Here is a 21,097-nt window from a genome sequence, read left to right on the forward strand (position 1 = left end):
TGGAAAATGATGTCAGTAAGGAAATTTCACAATAATTGTTGAAGTCTGTCTAATAATTGATGAAGTCTGTCTTGTGATCATTCTCATGATGTGGTTTAACAATGCATATTTTAACCTAGCTGGAAAAATTCCCTGTGCCAGTGATGTATTGCATATACCACTAAAGACATTACTTAGTAAGTTGGAACAACTTTTCAGAATTCTGTTTGAAGTTCCATCAATTCTACATGACCCTTTGATTTTTTTCAAATAACTGCATTAATTTCAGTGGAGGATGTTGCTATGGAATCTTGTACACTAACTGGCTGTCTAGTCTACCATCAGACCATATTCCACACAGTTTCCATCTTATTATCTGCTGTATTTATTTCTGTCAGGACATGCACACGTCTGACATTTTAATCACTTTCCTTAAAATACTATAGTTTTTTGTAGCATGCAAGTAATGTCAGATCTTGACTTGCATCTTCTGGGTGACTTTTTCTTTGCCAAGAACAATAGTCCATGGAAAAATATCCAAATCAAGTAGTTTGGATGACATTTATATGTATAGAGGATGAATTGTGTGTAAGGTAAAAGCTTCAGAGTGAAGTGTTTTTACCAGATCCAGGATATGGTAGGATCAACTTAATTTGCTATCAATACCCCAGTAGAGGCAACTTGCTGTGTTTCTTATCCACTACATCTTATGTTTAAGTCCTCTTGTTCTTTCTATGTCACATGAAGTTATACGTGTTGGAGAGAGTGAATTACAGCTAAAAAAGTTGAGGATATCATTAAACACACAGGTAGCAAATGTTTCCAGGTTTTTCCCTGGTACCCTATCCACTAGGAGAGAAGTATCAGAAGAAAGAGGGTGAACTTGCTCACTGTATAGAGTATGAGGTCATTTATAAATAGAAGAAACAGCAAAGAACCTATGGTTAAGTCAGGAGCCTGTCTCAACCAATAAATTAACACGATTTTGTAAATGTCTCTATGGCAATGCCCCAGTATTGTCACAGCTCTGTAGACTGCTACTCTTTTCACCTACAGCCGTTAACACTTCATAGACAAAAGCTGACAACAGTGCTGCGAGTTGTCAGGGATCTTCTTATGCAATCTTGACTAAAGCACTGAGTCTTGTGGCACTCCAGTGGTGACTGTGCCCACTTAGAAGAAGCTGTAACTCCATTACCATCAGTAATTGTTACCCTCTGCTTCCTATCTGTTACACGAGACTTAATCCATGTCCCTGTTATTCCAATTAACCCATAATGCAAGCCTTGAAAATAAATAGCTTCCTTGAAATTATTCTATTCATTTATAATGATATTGACTATAACATGATCGTTTGCTGCAAACAAAGTCATTAAAACATACAGATTCACGTAACCAAGAAATTATTTTTATTGGATAACGAATTTTTTAATTTTTAAGACCAATAACTAGAATTAAAACAACAACCAACGTTCTATTTTTCACCATATTTTCTTCTGTTCAAAATTCAGATGGTTAAAGATGTAATCAGACAATCTAATTTACAAAAATTGTTTATCTTCTTTAAATTAGGTGATGAAGCAATTTTTGTAGTTATGAAAGTTAGTCAAAAATTAATTCTTCACAGAGGTGGAGGAGATGATTATAGAAAAGAATTTAAAGCTGTGTCACAGGTGGAAGAGATTCAACATCCACACCAAATTCTCAACTAGAAGAACATTTCAAAATCAATGTAAAAAGAAGCTTACATAACGCTGGGGGGGGGGGGGGGGGGGGGGTGGAGGAATAAAAAACACACACTGTTACATTTGACTCAGCAAATGTACTAAAATAATGATGTACATAAAATACTTGTTAAAAGTACAAACCTCCCACGTTTCGAAGGGGTGTTCAAAAAGCTGTCATATGTATTTACAGTGGTGTCAAGATTTCTGATTGAAAAAGGGCTATGTCTTCTACTTTTCTCATGCTGAGATTGTGATAGCGTGTAACTGCAGTTTGCTCCTTTTTTCTCATGAATAAGTCTGGTATGGCATACCTTCCGTTGTCTCTTTATTGCATCTCGGATACTGGGCACAACATACCTTTCCAGTTCATATTTCTGTTAAAAAAAAAGAATTTTTATAAATACTCTAATGTAACAAATAAACAACCCTAAGTACAAGACTGAAAAGAACTAATGCTGATATTGGTATTTATATAAACATATTGTAATCTACAGAAAGTTCTGGTCTAGAATTGAGAATACAACTTATTTAGGAATAAAGGAGATGACTCACAGAAAGGCAGAAGTGCTGCATCGCCGATAAGTATACCTATAAAAGGTAGAGAAGTAGGCTACCTTTTTGAATGCACTGCCTTTTTCAAGCTCATGGGAAAAACATCCTCAAAACACACACACACACACACACACACACACACACACACACACACACACCTGTCTCACTACGTTGTGCTCAGCCGACTGCCAACTCTTACCTAGTCCATGATGAGTGTACTGGAGGGGGGTGAGGTGGGATGTGTGTGTGTGGGGGGGGGGGCGGGGGGTAGTGATGGAAAGAGACAGAAGGCAAGGAGGGGATTGAAGGAAGCATCTAACAGCTCGTGGGAGAGTAGGGAGCCGTCTGTGGACTAGGTAGAGCTGCAGGTAGAGGGAGCAGGTGGCAAACGGCTGGGCAAGCGATTTCATATACTAGCACCACACACACACACACACACACACACACACACACACACACACACACACACATGCTCTATTGGAGTGGGGGGACAAAGAAGTACCTTAGGTTTAGGCCAGGAAGGTTATGGGAGTGAAGGATGTGCTGTAGAGATATCACCAATCTGCCCAGCTCTGAAAAGCTGGTGGTGTTGGGGAGCATCCAGAAGGCATGGGTTGTGAAGCAGTCATTGAAATCTTGCATTTTGTGCCATTGCGTGGTCTAACTCATTTCTGGCAACAGTTTAGCAGAAGCCATTCATTACAGTTGACAGCTGATTGGTCATCATACCCGTCTTAAATGCTGTGTAATGGTTGCAGCAGTGCTGGTACTTAACATAGCTGATTACGCAAGTGGCCCAGTCTTTGATGGGGTGGGATAAGACTGTGACGGGACTGGAGTAGGTGGTGCTGGATAGTGGATTGGGCAGGTCTTGCATCTGGGCCTTCCACAGGAGTATGATCTTTGTGTCAGGGGATTGGGGGTCAGAGATAATCAAAGCCCTGATGAAGGAAATAAGGAAATGGTTCAGTTGTTCAGTCTAGGGTGATATTGGGTGACGGGGGGGGGGGGGGGGGGGCACTTTTTGTGATTGGTTCTTGGGATGGATGTGAGATGTGAGGATCAGGTTTATGTGAGGGTATGACATGGGAAATCTGTTTTTCAATTAGGTCTGGAGAGTACTGTCTGCCTGCAATGGCCTTTGTGAGGTCTTCTCCATACTGGACAAGAGAGCTCTCATCACTGAAAATGCATCTAGCATGGGTGGCCAGGATGTGTGGGATGGATTTTTTGGTGTGGAAGGGGTGGCAGGTGTCAAAGAGCAGGTACTGTTGGTGACTGGAGGGTTTGATGAAAACCAAGGTGTGGCTGGAGACATTTGAGAGAAGAAGATTGACATCTAGGATGGTGGCATGATGGGTCGAGGAGGATCAGGTGAAGTGGTTGGGAGAGAAGGTGTTGAGGTTGTGGAGGAATGAGGATAAGGTGTTTTGGTTTTGGATCCACATTATAAAGATAATATCAATAAACCTAAACCAGACCAGGGGTTTGGTGTTTTAGGAAGCTAGAAATGTTTCCTCTAAGCGGCCCATAAAGAGGTTAGCATAGGAGAGTGCCATTCAGGTGCCCTTGGTTGTGCTATGAATTTGTTTGTATACGTTCCCTTCAAATGTGATGTAGTTACGGGTTAGGATGTAGTTGGTTAGATGTACAAGGATGAAGAGGTGGGTTTGCAATCTGCAGGGCACTGGGAGAGGCAGTGTTCAATCAGGGCAAGGCCATGGGAATGAGGAATGTTGGCATATAGGGAGGTTGCATCAACAGTAATGAGTAGGGATCCAGAAGGTAAGGGTGTGGGGATTGTGGAGACTTGGTGGAGGAAGTGGTTGGTATTTTTTATGTGGGAGCCTAGGTTTTGGACAATTGATTGGAGATGTTGATCAACAAGGGCAGAGATTCCTTCGGTTGGGGAACTGCAACCAACCACAGTGGGGAATCCAGAACTTTTAGGTTTGTACATTTTGTGGAGCATTTAGAGGGTGGGTGTGCGGGCTGTTGTAGTGCGCAGGGAGATGGATTCAGGGGAGAGGTTCTGGGAACAGCTTAAGGATTTCAGCAGGGATTGGATGTTATGTTGGACTTCTGGGATGGGGTAACTTTGGTAGAACTTGTAGATGGCAATGTCGAACATCTGGCGGAGGCCCTGTGCCAGGTAGTCACTCCAACTCATCACAACAGTGGTGGAACCTTTGTCTGCCTGGAGGATGATCAGGTCAGGACCCATTTTTGGTTGTGTAGGGCAGCCCTTTCTTCTGTTGAACGATTTGCTGTTTTTAGTGGAGAGATCTGGGGAAGGATGGGGAGGACAGGTTAGAAGTTAGGAATTCTTGGAAAGTGACAAGGGGATGGTTGGGCGGGAGTGTGGGAGGGTCACAGTTGGATGGTAGTGTGAACTGGGACAGGCAGGATTCGATGTTGGAATGGTATTGGATTTCGTTGGATTGGTTGGTGCCAAAGAAGTGTTTCCACTGTAGGGAGCAGGAGAAATGACCTTCATCTTTTCAAATTCTTCCAGTGCTTTTCCCTCACAAACCTGATTCTACAAAAACACGTCTCCATGCACAAGCACCCTGAACCATCTCCATTTCCTCCACAAAATACTGTTACTATGCAGTCCCCACTACCTACACCTCATTACACAAATTGAAATCCTGACATTACAACATCTAGAAGAACGTTTGAAACACCACCTCCACATTTAGTCATCCAGCCTGCTGACATCCAACTCCTGACTTTGGACACCACTATGCAACCCCCATCCTACACACCTAAAATGGTCCTGACTTGACCACCCTCCCATCAGACAAATGTTCCACCATTGTTGTGATGAACCAGAGTGACTACCTAACAGAGAGCTTCCGCCGTCTGCTCGACAGCTACACCTACAAGCTCTGCCAAAGTGAACCCGTCCCAGAAGTCAAACATAACATCCAATCCCCGCTGAAATCCTTAGGAGTATCCCAGAACCTCACGCCTGAATACATCTCCCTACTCACTGCAACAAAAGCCTGCACACCCACTTTCAACATGCTCCCCAAAAAAACACAAACCTAACAGTCCTGGACACCCCATTGTGGCTGGTTGCAGTACCCCCACTGACAGAACCTTGGCCATTGAGGATCTACATCTCCAAACAATTGTCCAAAACCTAGCTTCCCTCATTAAAGGTATCATCCACTTCCTGCACTGGCTCTCCACCATCCCCACACCCTTAACTCTCAGTTCCCTACTCATCGCTGTTGAAGCAACCTCCCTATACACCAACACCCATCATGCCCATGGTCTTGCCATGATATAGGTGTTCGTTCTTTCTGCTCGCTATATGAGACTGGAATAATAGAGAATTGTGAAGGTGGTTTGATGAACCCTCTGCCAAGCACTTCAATGTGATTTGCAGAATATCCATGTAGATGTAGATGTAGATGTGGAACAATGCCTCTCCCAATGCCCTGCAGATTGCAAACCCACCACTTCATTTCTTGTACATCTAACCAACTACATCCTAACCCATAACTACTTCCCTTTTGAAGGGAACGTATTCAAACAAATTTGTGGCACAGCCATGAGCATCTGCATGGCATCCTCCTATGCCATCTCCCCATGGGCCACCTAGACAAAACATTCCTACCTTCCCAAAACCACAAACCTCTGGTCTGGTTACGTTTATTGGTGACATCATTATAATCTAGACTAAAGGCCAGAACACCTTATCCTCATTCCTCCAAAACCTCAACACCTTCCCTCCCATCCACTTCACATGATCCCCCTCCACCCTTCATGCCACCTTCCTATATGTTGATCTCCTGCTCTAAGATGGCTCCATCCCCATCATGGTCCACATCAAACCTACAAATCACACACAGTACTTGCTCTTTGACAGCTGCCACCCCTTCCGCACCAAAAAATCCCTCCCACATAGCCTGGCCAATGGTGCTAGATGCATCTGCAGTGATGAGAACTTTCTCACCCATTATGCTGAAGGCCTCACAAAGTCAATTGCAGACAGGTAGTTCCTGCCACACCTAATTCACAAACAGATTTCCCATGTCACATTCTCACACACACCTGATCCTCACAGTCATCCCAAGAACCAGCCACAAAGAAGGGTCCCCCTTGTCACTCAATACCACCCTGGACAAGAACAACTGAACCATGTACTTCATCAGGGCTTTGATTATCTATCATCATACCCCAAAATTAAGGACATCCTACCCAAGATACTTTTAACACCTCCCAAAATGGTGTTCCACTACCCATCCAACCTCCACAACATCCTAGTCCACCCCCAGTTCCCTGCCAGAGGGCTTGTACCCCTATGAAAGATCCATATGCAAGACCTGCCCAATCCACCAACTAAGCACCACCTACTCCAGCCCCTTCACAGTCTTATCCTACCCCATCAGAGACTGGGCCACCTGTGAAAGTAGCCATATTACATAACAGCCCTGCTGCAACTACTGCACATAATTTAAAATTGGTATGACAACCAACCAGCTGTCAACTAAAATGAATGGCCACTGACAAACTACTGCCAACAACAAGATGTACCACCTAGTAGCACAAAATTTAGCAGAGCACAACATGCAAGGCTGAAATGGCTGCTTCACATTCCTACCTTCCAAAAACCCCAAACCTCTGGTCTGGTTTAGGCTTATCGGTGACATTATAATAATCTAGACCACATGGGTTCTCACCAACACCACTAGCTTTCGTGAGCTGGGCAGATGGGAGCTATCCTTACAGTACATTCATCACTCCCATAACTTTCCTGCCCTAAACCTAAAGTAACTCGCTGCCGCCCACCCCCCAAAAGTATATATACACTCCTGGAAATTGAAATAAGAACACCGTGAATTCATTGTCCCAGGAAGGGGAAACTTTATTGACACATTCCTGGGGTCAGATACATCACATGATCACACTGACAGAACCACAGGCACATAGACACAGGCAACAGAGCATGCACAATGTCGGCACTAGTACAGTGTATATCCACCTTTCGCAGCAATGCAGGCTGCTATTCTCCCATGGAGACGATCGTAGAGATGCTGGATGTAGTCCTGTGGAACGGCTTGCCATGCCATTTCCACCTGGCGCCTCAGTTGGACCAGTGTTCGTGCTGGACGTGCAGACCGCGTGAGACGACGCTTCATCCAGTCCCAAACATGCTAAATGGGGGACAGATCCGGAGATCTTGCTGGCCAGGGTAGTTGACTTACACCTTCTAGAGCACGTTGGGTGGCACGGGATACATGCGGACGTGCATTGTTCTGTTGGAACAGCAAGTTCCCTTGCCGGTCTAGGAATGGTAGAACGATGGGTTCGATGACGGTTTGGATGTACCGTGCACTATTCAGTGTCCCCTCGACGATCACCAGTGGTGTACGGCCAGTGTAGGAGATCGCTCCCCACACCATGATGCCGGGTGTTGGCCCTGTGTGCCTCGGTCGTATGCAGTCCTGATTGTGGCGCTCACCTGCACGGCGCCAAACACGCATACGACCATCATTGGCACCAAGGTAGAAGCGACTCTCATCGCTGAAGACGACACGTCTCCATTCATCCCTCCATTCACGCCTGTCGCGACACCACTGGAGGCGGGCTGCACGATGTTGGGGCGTGAGCGGAAGACGGCCTAACGGTGTGTGGGACCGTAGCCCAGCTTCATGGAGACGGTTGCGAATGGTCCTCGCCGATACCCCAGGAGCAACAGTGTCCCTAATTTGCTGGGAAGTGGCAGTGCGGTCCCCTATGGCACTGCGTAGGATCCTACGGTCTTGGCGTGCATCCGTGCGTCGCTGCGGTCCGGTCCCAGGTCGACGGGCACGTGCACCTTCCGCCGACCACTGGCGACAACATCGATGTACTGTGGAGACCTCATGCCCCACGTGTTGAGCAATTCGGCGGTACGTCCACCCGGCCTCCCGCATGCCCACTATACGCCCTCGCTCAAAGTCCGTCAACTGCACATACGGTTCACGTCCACGCTGTCGCGGCATGCTACCAGTGTTAAAGACTGCGATGGAGCTCCGTATGCCATGGCAAACTGGCTGACACTGACGGCGGTGGTGCACAAATGCTGCGCAGCTAGCGCCATTCGACGGCCAACACCGCGGTTCCTGGTGTGTCCGCTGTGCCGTGCGTGTGATCATTGCTTGTACAGCCCTCTCGCAGTGTCTGGAGCAAGTATGGTGGGTCTGACACACCGGTGTCAATGTGTTCTTTTTTCCATTTCCAGGGGTGTATAAAGATTCTGTGACTTAGCAAATGAGAAAGCGCTGGTAGATAGCCACAATAAAAAAAAAAAAAACACAAACACACACACAAATTTCAAGCTTTTGCAACCCAAGGTTGCTTCATCAGGAAAGAGGGAAAGACAAAAGGATGTGGGTTTTAAGGGAGGGGGTAAGGAGTCATTCCAATCCCGGGAGCAGAAAGACTTACATTAGGGGGAAGAAAGGACAGGTATACACTCGCGCACACACACACACACACACACACACACACACACACACACACACACACACACACACACACACACATATATCCATCCGCACATATACAGACACAGGCAGAGATATGTAAAGGCAAAGAGGTTGGGCAGAGATGTCAGTCAAGGCGGAAGTACAGAGGCAAAGATTTTGTTGAATGACAAGTGATGTACAAGGGGTGGCAACTTGAAATGAGTGGAGGTTGAGGCCTGGTGGGCAACGGGAAGAGAGAATATATTGAAGGGCAAGTTCCCATCTCCGGAGTTCCGATAAGCTGGTGTCATTGGGAAGTATCCAGATAACCCAGACGGTGTAACACTGTGCCAAGATGTGCTGGCCGTGCACCAAGGCATGTTTAGCCACAGGGTGATCGTCATTACCAACAAACACTGTCTGCCTGTGTCCGTTCATGCGAATGGACCGTTTGTTGCTGGTCATTCCCATATAGAAGGCTTCACAGTGTAGGCATGTCAGCTGGTAAATTATGTGGGTGCTTTCACACGTGGCTCTGCCTTTGATCGTGTACACCTTCCGGATTACAGGACTGGAGTAAGTGGTGGTGGGAGGATGCATGGGACAGGTTTTAGACTGGGGGCGGTTACAAGGGTAAGGGCCGGAGGGTAGGTGGTGGTGGGAGGATGCATGGGACAGGTTTTACACCTTGGGTGGTTACAAGGCTAGGAGCCAGAGGGTAGGGAAGGTGGTTTGGGGATTTCATAGGGATGAACCAAGAGATTACGAAGGTTAGGTGGCTGCGGAAAGACACTCTTGGTGGAGTGGGGAGGATTTCATGAAGGATGGATCTCATTTCAGGGCAGGATTTGAGGCAGTCGTATTCCTGCTGGAGAGCCACATTCAGAGTCTGATCCAGTCCCGAAAAGTATCCTGTCACAAGTGGGGCACTTTTGGGGTTCTTCTGTGGGGGGTTCTGGGTTTGAGGGGATGAGGAAGTGGCTCTGGTTATTTGCTTCTGTACCAGGTCGGGAGGGTAGTTGCGGGGTGCAAAAGCTGTTTTCAGGTTATTGGTGTAATGGTTCAGGGATTCAGGACTGGAGCAGATTCGTTTGCCATGAAGACCTAAGCTGCAGGGAAGGGACCGTTTGATATGGAGTGGGTGGCAGCTGTCATAATGGAGGTACTGTTGCTTGTTGGTGGGTTTGATGTGGACGGATGTGTGAAGCTGGCTATTGGACAGATGGAGGTCAACGTCGATGAAGGTGGCATGGGATTTGGAGTAGGACCAGTTGAATCTGATGGAACCAAAGGAGTTGAGGTTGGAGAGGAAATTCTGGAGTTCTTCTTCACTGTGAGTCCAGATCATGAAGATGTCATCAATAAATCTGTACTAAACTTTGGGTTGGCAGGCCTGGGTAACCAAGAAGACTTCCTCTAACCCCGACCCATAAATAGTTTGGCGTATGAGGGGGCCATCCTGGTACACAAGGCTGTTCTCTGGGTTTTAAGGGAGAGGGTAAGGAGTCATTCCAATCCCGGGAGCGGAAAGACTTACCTTAGGGGGAAAAAAGGACAGGTATACACTTGCACACACACACACACACACACACACACACACACACACACATACATCCATCCGCACATACACAGACACAAGCAGACATTTGTAAAGGCCTTTTTTGGTGAACTAGAAAGCAACTGGAGATCTGGTGTGAAAAAAGGCAAAAAAGTGTTGGTTAGAGCTGGGCTATGTTGATCCTGTGGTGAACTTGTGTAGGTAGACAACGATCTGGATAAAGTTTAGGTGGTTGTGTTGCCGTCAAAACACATTAAAGGGTGGAGAAATTCGGGAAAATTTCGAAAAAACTACATGTAAATGTATTAAAAGGAGTGGTTTTGTGGTGGCAGATTATGAAAATGAGGCTAACAATTGTCTGATGAAGAAATAATGACGTTAAAACCTGTGGGAAGCGGCTAAAAATGATCAGTGATGTCAGAAAAACGGGAATGGAAATAAAGCAAAAGTTATTAGAACTAGGCGAAATGGTTGTTTAATAGGTGAAAGGAACTGTTTGTGAACTAGAAACGGTGGATTTTATGGCAGCGGTAGTGTTGAAAGTGGGAATTTTTTTTTTTTTTTTTTGGTTTGGAAGTGGGTTACGTATTATTACGTATTATTGAGTATATATCGGCGGGATAAAATTGTATAGTAGATTACGGTAAAAGGGAGAAGGTGAATACAAAGTGAAACTACTGGCAAAAACAGAAAGAGAAAATAAGACAACAGAAAAGATTTCGAAATGCAACAGTGACAATAACAAACGTAATTGTTGGGTTCAAATTAATGATATGAATATAATAGAGGGAACCATTCCACGTGGGAAAAATATATCTAAAAACAAAGATGATGAGACTTACCAAACAAAAGTGCTGGCAGGTCGATAGACACACAAACAAACACAAACATACACACAAAATTCAAGCTTTCGCAACAAACGGTTGCTTCATCAGGAAAGAGGGAAGGAGAGGGAAAGACGAAAGGATGTGGGTTTTAAGGGAGAGGGTAAGGAGTCATTCCAATCCCGGGAGCGGAAAGACTTACCTTGGGGGAAAAAAGGACAGGTATACACTCGCGCGCACACACACACACACACACACACACACACACACACACACACACACACACACACACATCCATCCGCACATACACAGACACAAGCAGACATTTGTAAAGGCTGTGTGTGTGTGTGTGTGTGTGTGTGTGTGTGTGTGTGTGTGTGTGACTTTTTTGTGCATGTTTTTCCAACAAGCTTGAAAAAGGCAGTGCATTTCAAAAGCTAGCCAAGCTCTGTACCTTTTGTTTGTGTACCTATCGATGATGCAGTGATTCTGCCTTTTTGTGAGTCATCTCTTTTATTCCTAAATAATTTATATACATATAGACTATCAGCTACTATTTGCATGCTACTTATTCTTGTAATATCCTGAGGGAGTAGTGCAGAGTGAATGAAGCAAGTTTTATTCATTATGATATGGCCATGGCAAGCAGAAGATTCCATAAGCAAGAGAAATTAGTCTTATGCCGCGAAAAAAAAAAAAAAAAAAAAAAAAAAAAAAAAAAAAAAAAAAAAAAAAAAAAACTGAACACCTTCCGACTTAAAAATGACAAGTAGCAATAATGGAAAAGGTAAGTATTCTGAGTAATTGAAGGTGAAACTGCCTCTTTAAAGAGGAGTGCAGATTGGTACACATGGTGAGCTGGGAACTGCTTCATTACTAATTTATATATAAAAAATACTGTAAATATGGCACAATAAACAATACAAAAGTACTCTGGCTATTATTATTCTACAGCAGCACTAATGAAGTATTTGGGGAATATGACACTGACCTGAAGTCTTTCAATCTATGTTGGTTTAAGGAATTGGGGAGATGAAGAAAATGTGTACAAGTTGTAAAACTGAGAACACTTCTTCACAATCTGACTGCACTTTGCAAAAAATTCCTAAAAACAATAAAAAGGAAACAAATATATGAAATAAAACATATTATGGGAAAAAGGACTAGATTCATAATCAGACTGCATTGTGATGATGGTTACAGGTAGTGCAATTCGTGGCAGCATGTGACTTATTGATAAGTTATACATACAGCAAACAATGAGCTCTCTCAGATGGTGGGCACCAACTGTACATAATTTTCTCATTGTCTTACTCCAGAAGCACACTGCTGGATATTGTTCCTCTAAATTTGATGATAAATTTCATGCCAAACATTTAACAAAATTTTGTATATATGAATCACACTCAGTTATCTCACTTCAAATTTTTGTTATGATTTTAACTGAAGTATGGCCATAAAAATTGCATTTTCCAGTTACTTAAGAGAAAAGGTTTTGTGGAAAACCACATCCCTATGCAAAATCATGTAACAAGTCAACTGCATTATATGAATAACTAAATTAAATTTCCCTATATACCAGACAGTTCATTTGCATCTGCAAAAAGACTGATTTTAACTTATTTTCACCCAAGAAATCATGCCAGGAACAGTTTTTGCAAAGAAAGGCAAATTATTTGTTTTTGTGCCATGACAATTTGTAGGATGCGGGTAATAAATCTTTAATTTACACATTTTTACTGACTAAATATAAATCACTGAAAAATTGTCAGTAGATCTTATATAACTTGCTGCAATGATCAAATAACTACACAAACACACTATATCAAAATATCCTATTTTACCAGTTCATAATCAGACCAATTTTATGGAAAATGTGGACAAGGAAAGCAGCTTGAGAAGAAGCTAGCAGTCAAAATACTTTGCTTCAAATGTCACATGAGTAAAATCATGTTTACTTGTTGTGTGTTTTGGCAGACATATTGAAATATACAGGGTGCCCAAGAAGCCCCTAAATATTTCTGGAAGAATGCTAACTTTTGTCTCTGTATTGCAGGTAATCTGAAAGATGCTGACCAGAGAGCAATGAATCAGTGTTGTAAGTTGGATGTTCGTCGACAGCATTTTGCTGAAGTTTGTCAAACGTTCCGTTACTGTAGAGAAGCCCTAATGCGAACAACCATTAGAGGTTTGGTCAATGTATTTCAGTGAAATGGAAATGTTATTGACGGGAAGTGTTCTGGATGGCCATTGGTGGTGCAAGAAACTGTCGAGCCCATTGGAATAGCTATCGAGCAGAGTCCAAAAGCACTGACACATCACCTCAGCTGGGAATGTATTATCATAAAATCAACTGTGTGGCATACCTTTTATTTTGTTCTGAAGAAAAAGGCTTACTTCATCCAGGTGTTCCATCATCTTGAACCTGAGGACTATGCGGCACACTTGGCCATGTGTCACAAATTAATTGAGGCAAATAAACGATGAATATTTGTTGGCACCTTCCATATCTGAATCTTTCCAACCACCACAATAGCAAAATATTAGTTTTTTTGAACAACTCTACACAGCATGGAATTGGGCCATGACACTTCAAAGGTAAATGTGTAACTGAGCCTCACTCAACAGCAGCTTTATGGCATCAACATAATATCTGAACAGGTTTGAGGAATCCCACAGCCCAAACTGTTTTCGAACAACATTCTGGTTCTGTAGTGTTTCAGGAGGACAGCACCCCACCACACTTTCTGCACATTGCGTATAATTATCTCAACAAATTGTTCCGTGGACGCTAGATTGGGCGAAGCTCACCACAGATCTGGGCAGCACGCTACTTGTCTAATGCCCTGGACTTCTTTGCACAGGGTCACATAGCAAGTGAGGTGTACATGGAGAGGATTAGGGATTTCCATGAACGCATTTTAGCAATGTTGGAGCACGTTTTTGGGTACACCAAGGAGAGATGTTGGATAGCAGGGATTTTGTTGAGCTATGGTGCCTTCTTCCACATTACATTCAAATTTTTTCACACTGTAAACATTTCCTTAGAATTAAAGTCCTCTCTCCCAGAAATGTTTAGGGACGTCTTGGGCATCCTGTATGTCACTCTGTTATGAAATATTAAATGTGTTATTTAGCGAATAAATGAGTGCAACTAAAACATTCTGCAATATTTTGCTGTGTTGCTAGGTAAAGACAAAATTCTATATGAGGAAGAGCTCAACACAGTGCGATCATGGCATCTCTTACAACCAGAAGCAAGTGGACAGTAAATTTCCCAATAACCTTAAGATAAAGTATACCTCAATATTTTAGGTAACTGGAAAAATAGTGTCTTTTCAGATACCTGTACATGTTTTTACTATCAACAACTATTTCTTAAATAAGTCTTCAAAAGTAGCACATGGAAGCAACATCTTTCTTTTGATATATATTAACATTCTTTCTTTCATGGTAGTATCAATGGAAAACAATACGTGTAAGACAGTGTCTAGCTTATATGAAACTTCCTGGCAGATTAAAACTGTGTGCTGGACTGAGACTCAAACTTGGGACCTTTGCCTTTCACGGGCAAGTGCTCTACCCTCTGAGCTACCCAGGCACAACTCGTGCCCCGTCCCCACAGCTCCTTCCACCAGAACCTCGTCTCCTACCTTTCAAAACTTTTACAGAAGCTCTCCTGCAAACCTTGCAGGACTAGCACTCCTGAAAGAAAGGATATTGTGGAGACATGGCTTAGCCATAGCCTCAGGTATGTTTCCAGAAAGAGATTTTCAATCTGCAGCGGAGTATGCGCTGATATGAAACTTCCTAGCAGATTAAAACTGGAAGGTAGGAGACGAGGTACTGGCGGAAGTAGAGCTGTGTGGACAGGGCGTGAGTCGTGCTTGGTTAGAACTTGCCCACGAAAGGCAAAGGTCCATAGTTTGAGTCTCGGTCCGGCACACAGTTTTAATCTGCCAGGAAGTTTCTTATCAGCGCACATTCCGCTGCAGAGTGAAAATCTCATTCTGGAAACATCCCCCAGGCTGTGGCTAAGCCATGTCTCCGCAATATCCTTTCTTTCAGGAGTGCTAGTTCTGCAAGGTTCGCAGGAGAGCTTCTGTAAAGTTTGGAAGGTAGGAGACGAGATACTGGCAGAAGTGAAGCTGTGAGGCCGGGCGTGAGTCGTGCTTCGGTAGCTCAGTTGTAGAGCACTTGCCCGCGAAAGGCAAAGGTCCTGAGTTCGAGTCTCGGTCGGGCACACAGTGTTAATCTGCCAGGAAGTTTCATATCAGTGCACATTCCGCTACAGAGTGAAAATCTCATTTTGGAGTGTCTAGCTTCTTCATCTGTCCACTGTCTAGACTGTGACTATGCTAAAACACAAGATGCTGTGTCATCAGGGTTTATATGCATACGAGAGAAAAAAATTCCCTGATTGCTCAATTAAAAATACACTTCCTTCCAGGTGAAAAAACATTTTTTTTTTGTGTTAAGTGACAGTATATATTCCCTTGGAACTGTGAAACTGATCAATCCTTTGAATGGTTAAGATTTTATACATGGGCATAGAACTTCCCGGCACTTTAGAAAATGAAACTCAGGGAAAAAACACATTTGGGAAAGATCTTTGATGTGCAGAAACGTGTACACTGCACATTTTCGTATTACAAAAGTATTAATTTGAATTCCACCAAACACTGCATGTTACTTTGTGAAGCATTGAAATCGAGATTGCGATGCACTTTTCTAAGCCAGCCATAGCTCAATTGCTCATGTCACGTGATCTCATCAGCCAATGACAGCGGATACTCAGAGCATAGGACACATGATGCAGTCACCCAATCAGCATTCCCAAGTTGATGGATTTCCTGTCAGATTTGACGGAATTTCACATTGCGTGACGGGTAAAATGTAGTTTTGATGTTTGACCCTTTTTTTGACGGGTGTTATTAAAACTGGGCCTTCTTTGGACCAATTTTTTTTTTGGTTTCATTTAATTAAAAACAAATAAATTCTTTTATAAAACAATAATGAAAGCAAATCTTTGTGCACCTGCAAGACAGTGCCATGGATGTATTACACTAAACTCTAAGTTTCACTCAGAGTGTTGCAAAAACGGGCAGGCTGTATTTCTGATTTGTTCATTCAAATTAAATATATAACCAAAAACTGAACTGAAATTAACTCCTTAGATATCATTCCTGTTGAGCAATGTACAAACCTACTTTTAAGCTAACAGTATCAGACATCTCTTATGACTGGCACATTCAGCAAAGCAAACATAATGCAGAGGCAAATCGCTCTAATTTCTGTTGTAAGCAAAGATACAGTAGTAAGAAGAGTCCCATACTCACGAACTGAGCATGAGGAGCAGAAGCAGGAATCCTGAAACGCCATCCTGGGAATGGTCCAGGTGGAGGTGGTTTGCCATTGCCCTCCTCCGACCTGTTACGAAGTGTTGAGGGTGTTTTTGTACATAGGGGATGACTGTGATTAGTGCTGGTACTGTGTGGTGTTTTGTTTGTGTTTTTATGGATGAGGACGGAGAGGTTGCAACTCGGTGCTGGCACATAGCTTAATTTTTTCTTGAAAACCATCAAGGGGGCCACTGAGCTTAACATACTCACCCGACGGACGAATCACCATCAACAGTGTCACATGTCCTATCTTCATGAGAGATTGTGGAGAGGTTTGGAATTTAATCCAGGAATTTGGCGCAAAAACTGGCGATCGGGAAGTTTAAACTACCATCTCTCCTCCCCTGGTCGGCCAAATACTGGCAGCGAAAGTATCATCTACCACCAGGATTCGAACTGACTTAAATACATGATACGTGCCTCTAGCACCAGCAGCGCACTAACAAAAAATATGCTTCCCTCCTTGCTCCATGAGTTAATGCTGCAAATTCTGGATAGAGAGACATTAGTGTACGGTACTTCTGCGAATTGTAACATGGCATTTGTTGAGTGGGGTTTGTGGGCAGAGGGGATAGTGGACGTGGATAAGCTGTGCTGCGTGGAGTTGGTTGGTTGGTTGGTTTTGGGGTTTGATGGGGGCTAAACATCGAGGTCATCAGTCCCCAGTTCCAAACAGACATACTTGTAAAAGGCCTATACAGTAAAAGTGTAACATCTGCACCCAGAGGGAGGGAACACCAAGGGGCACAGAGCTAAAATGGACACCGCAGTAACACAAAAAAAAGGGACACTTAAAAGGATGAGAGCAAATAGTTGACTAGAGTAAAACAGACTACAGTTGTTGATGGATCAGGTAAAAGGTCAACCTCTCAACTACAAATGAAGAACCTCCAGCTGGAAAGAGTTGATAGAGGTACCAACACAACTTGTTACCATAAAAGACACTATTTTGGTATCCACGTCACAATTAAAAGTCGCTGGAGTGGGTGTAACCTGAGAAATCATGCGAGAGCACCCACACTAGAGCGAGTGATAAAACCCAGCTGCACAGATAAAACATAAAACTGAGTCAGCTATAGAGGCATCGTCACCTACAATTAAAGGAAGTGCAGCTGGTAAATTAAAGGACTGCCACAAAGGGGCTAAAAGGGGGCAGTCCATCAGAAGATGGACCACTGTCAGCCCTGCATCACAGTGACACTTGGGCGGGTTCTCACGACGAAGGAGATAGCTGTGGATCAACCGCGTCTGTCCAATTCGGAGATGGCAGAGAACAACTGAGTCCCTACACGTGCCCCTCAAGGATGAGTTCCATAGGCCGTGGACGACTTGACCATGCGGAGCTTATTTGGCGTGTTCAAGACAGACCATTCAGAGCTCCAGACATCGCGGACCTTGCGATGTAGGGCTGACTGGAGGTCTCTTTCCACGAGACCAAGCTCCAGGGGTGACAAAGTGGTGGCCTGCTTGGCCAATCGATTGACACGTTCATTTCCTGGAATGCCGATGTGACCTGGGGTCCACACAAACGTCACTGAATGACCACACTCGGCGAGAGCAAAAACAGCATCTTGAATACCGCGCACCAAAGGGTCCCGAGATAAACATTGGTTGAGTGCTTGCTGTCCACTCAGGGAGTCACTGCATATGACAAATGACTTCCCAGGGCAGGAGGAAAGCTGAGCGAATGCACAATAAAGAGCAACCAGCTTCGCAGTGAAAACACTGCTCCCACAAGGGAGGGAATGCTGCTCAACGTAGTCGTCATGGATGAAAGCAAACCCAGTGCATCCATCGACCACAAAACCATCAGTGTAGACTACATCTGCATCACAAAACGAGGCAAGAAGAGCCAGGAACTGTTGACGAAGACTGGCAGGTGGAACGGAGGACTTGGAGTTGCAGGACAAATCCAAACAAAGCCGCTAGTGAGAGAAGGACCAAGAAGGGGTAGAAGAAGAGGGCCAGAAGGGTGGAGGAAGGGGAAAGGACTCAAGTGACGAGAAAAGGGAACGAACACGGACTGCGATCGGGAGACCCGACCTAGGCCGCTGTCGTGGGGAGGGGAGTGCAGAAGATGGAAAAAGGGGTCTTCGGTTTGGGTAGTCGGGCGAGGCATGGACGCAGGTGATGTATGACACAAGCAGCTGTTGTTGGCGGAATCGTAGGGGAGGGATTCCAGCTTCTACAAGAAGGCTAGTCACTGGACTAGTGCAGAAGGCACCTGTCGCCAGTCTGATGCCACAATGGAGAATCGGGTTGAGGATCTGCAATACTGAAGGTGCTGCTGAGTCATACACCACGCTCCCGTAGTCGAGACGGGACTGGACTAAGGCCTTATAGAGCTGTAGGAGGGTTGTTCATGCAGCCCCCAAATGGTATGGCTGAGGCAGCAAAGGATGTTGAGGTGCTGCCAACACCATTGTTTAAGCTCGCGAAGATGAGGTGTCCAAGTGAGCTGAGCAACAAACAGCATGCCAAGGAAGCAATGTGTCTCCTCAATACGAAGGAGTTCATTGGCAAGGTAGAGCTCTGGATGGAGGTGGACTGTGCGATGACGACAGAAATGCATCACTCGGGTCTTGGAGGCTGAGAACTGAAAACCATGGTTGGACGCCCAAAAATGTGCCTTACAGATAGCTCCCTGCAGCTGCCGTTCAGTGACACTGATGCTTGGGGAACTGTAATAAAGACAAAAGTCATCGGCATATAGAGAGGAATAGACCGATGAGCCCACCGCAGCCGCAAGACCATTAATCGCCACCAATAAGAGGGGAACACTGAGAACCGAGCCCTGTGGGACCATTCTCCTTAATATGAGCAGAGGTAAAATATGTGTTAACTCGAACCTGAAAGGAGCGATTGGAGAGGAAATTCTGTAGAAAAATTGGAAGTGGAACCCGTAAGCCCCATTTGAGCAGCGTAGCAAGGATATGATGGTGCCAGGTGGTATCGTACGCCTTCCAAAGATCAAAGAAAACAGCAACTAGATGTTCACGCCGAGTAAAAGCTGTACGAATAGCCAACTCTAGTGAGACTAAATTGTCGATCGCTGAGCAGCCCTGACAGAAGCCCCCCTGTTGCTGGGCTAGGAGGCCCTGAGCTTCGAGGATCCACATGAGCCGCCGACTCACCATCCGTTCCAGGAGTTTGCACATAATGTTGGTAAGGCTGATAGGGTGATAGCTATCAACCACCAGCGGATCTGCACTAGGTTTCAGCACTGGGATGGTAACGCTATCCTGCCAACGAGTTGGGAAAACACCCTCCGTCCAGATGCGGTTAAACAGGGTGAGTAATTGACCCTGACAGTGCACCGAGAAATGGCGAAGAAACTGGTTGTGGATTCGGTCTGGACCTGGAGAGGTATCAGGGCAAGCTGTAAGGGCACTTTGGAACTCCCATTCACTAAACGGGGCATTGTATCGTTACCAATGGTGCATGCGAAACGACAACTGCGTACGCTCAGCCTGCTCTTTAATGGCGTGGAATTCTGCACCGTAGCCTGTCGCAGAAATACGAGCGAAATACTCTGCCAGATGTTCGGCGATGGCGATTGGGTCAGTACAAACTGCACCCCGAAGAGAAAGGCAAGGGACAGACACATGAGAGTGAAAGCCAAAAATGCACTGAACTCGCAACCACACCTGAGATGGGGAGGTGCGAGAACCTATGGTTCCCGGCAGTCCTGTTTGCTCCACCGGATTAACCGCCGAGCCCAGGCCCGTGGCCAACTAAAGGCAACCAGATTCTCTAGGGGAGGATGACGCCAGTGTCATTACAGAGCTCGCAGGCGGTCACGGATAGCTTCTGCAATCTCTGGTGTCCACCAAGGGACTGACTTACTCCTTAGGGTACTTGAAGAGCAGGGAACAGTTGCCTCGGCAGCAGAAACAATGGCCATAGTGACCTCGTCCACTGCCAAATCAATGTCACCAGGAAGCGGAGCAATGGCCATAGTAGCTGAGGTGTAGGCTGCCCAATCAGCTCCACGAAGAGACCATCGTGGCAGCTGGCCACGGGGTTGGGATGGAAGAAGAGAAACCAGGATAGGAAAGTGGTCGCTACCACAGAGGTCGTCGTGGACCCTCCAACTGAGGTATGGAAGAAGAACTGGGCTACTAAGATGGCCGAGTATGTGCCACGAGTAAAGCTAAAATATGTGGGAGCACCAATGTTAAGGAGGCAAATGTTCTGCTGTGCCAAGAGAGCCTCAACGTTCCTACCCTGCCACGAGATCTGGGCCCCACCCCATAACGGGTGGTGGGCATTAAAGTCCCCCAAAAGGAGGAATGGCAGGGGGAGCTGGGCAAACAAGGCAGCTAGGTCAGCAAGAGGGACAACCTCATCAGGGGAAGGTAGAGGGAACAGATGGTAAGCTCCATTCCTGCCCGGATTCTAACAGCCACAGCCTCGAGAGCCGTGTGAAGTGGCACTGGGGCACTAGGAACAGTGGCAAGAACATAAACACAGACACCACCAGACACCCTGTCATATTCTACGCGATTCTTATAGTAACCCTGGTAGCCATAGAGGGAGGGGGCCCGCCGAACAGGAAACCAGGTTTCCTGTAGGGCCAGAGAAGTGGCAG

General features: G+C 45.1%; 1 protein-coding gene across 6 annotated transcripts in view; it reads right to left on the reverse strand.

The window, feature by feature from the left end:
* Nucleotides 1–21,097, reverse strand: part of LOC124622748 (spermatogenesis-associated protein 6) — a 192,299-nt gene that overhangs the window by 62,675 nt on the left and 108,527 nt on the right. For all 6 annotated transcript variants that reach the window (XM_047148578.1, XM_047148563.1, XM_047148548.1 and 3 more), the window contains exon 5: nucleotides 1,848–2,080. In XM_047148578.1, coding sequence (XP_047004534.1) covers nucleotides 1,848–2,080 — 233 coding nt within the window. The remainder of the gene's footprint in view (nucleotides 1–1,847; nucleotides 2,081–21,097) is intronic.

Source organism: Schistocerca americana, chromosome 1 (assembly GCF_021461395.2).
Source record: "Schistocerca americana isolate TAMUIC-IGC-003095 chromosome 1, iqSchAmer2.1, whole genome shotgun sequence".
Lineage (NCBI taxonomy): Eukaryota > Metazoa > Arthropoda > Insecta > Orthoptera > Acrididae > Schistocerca > Schistocerca americana.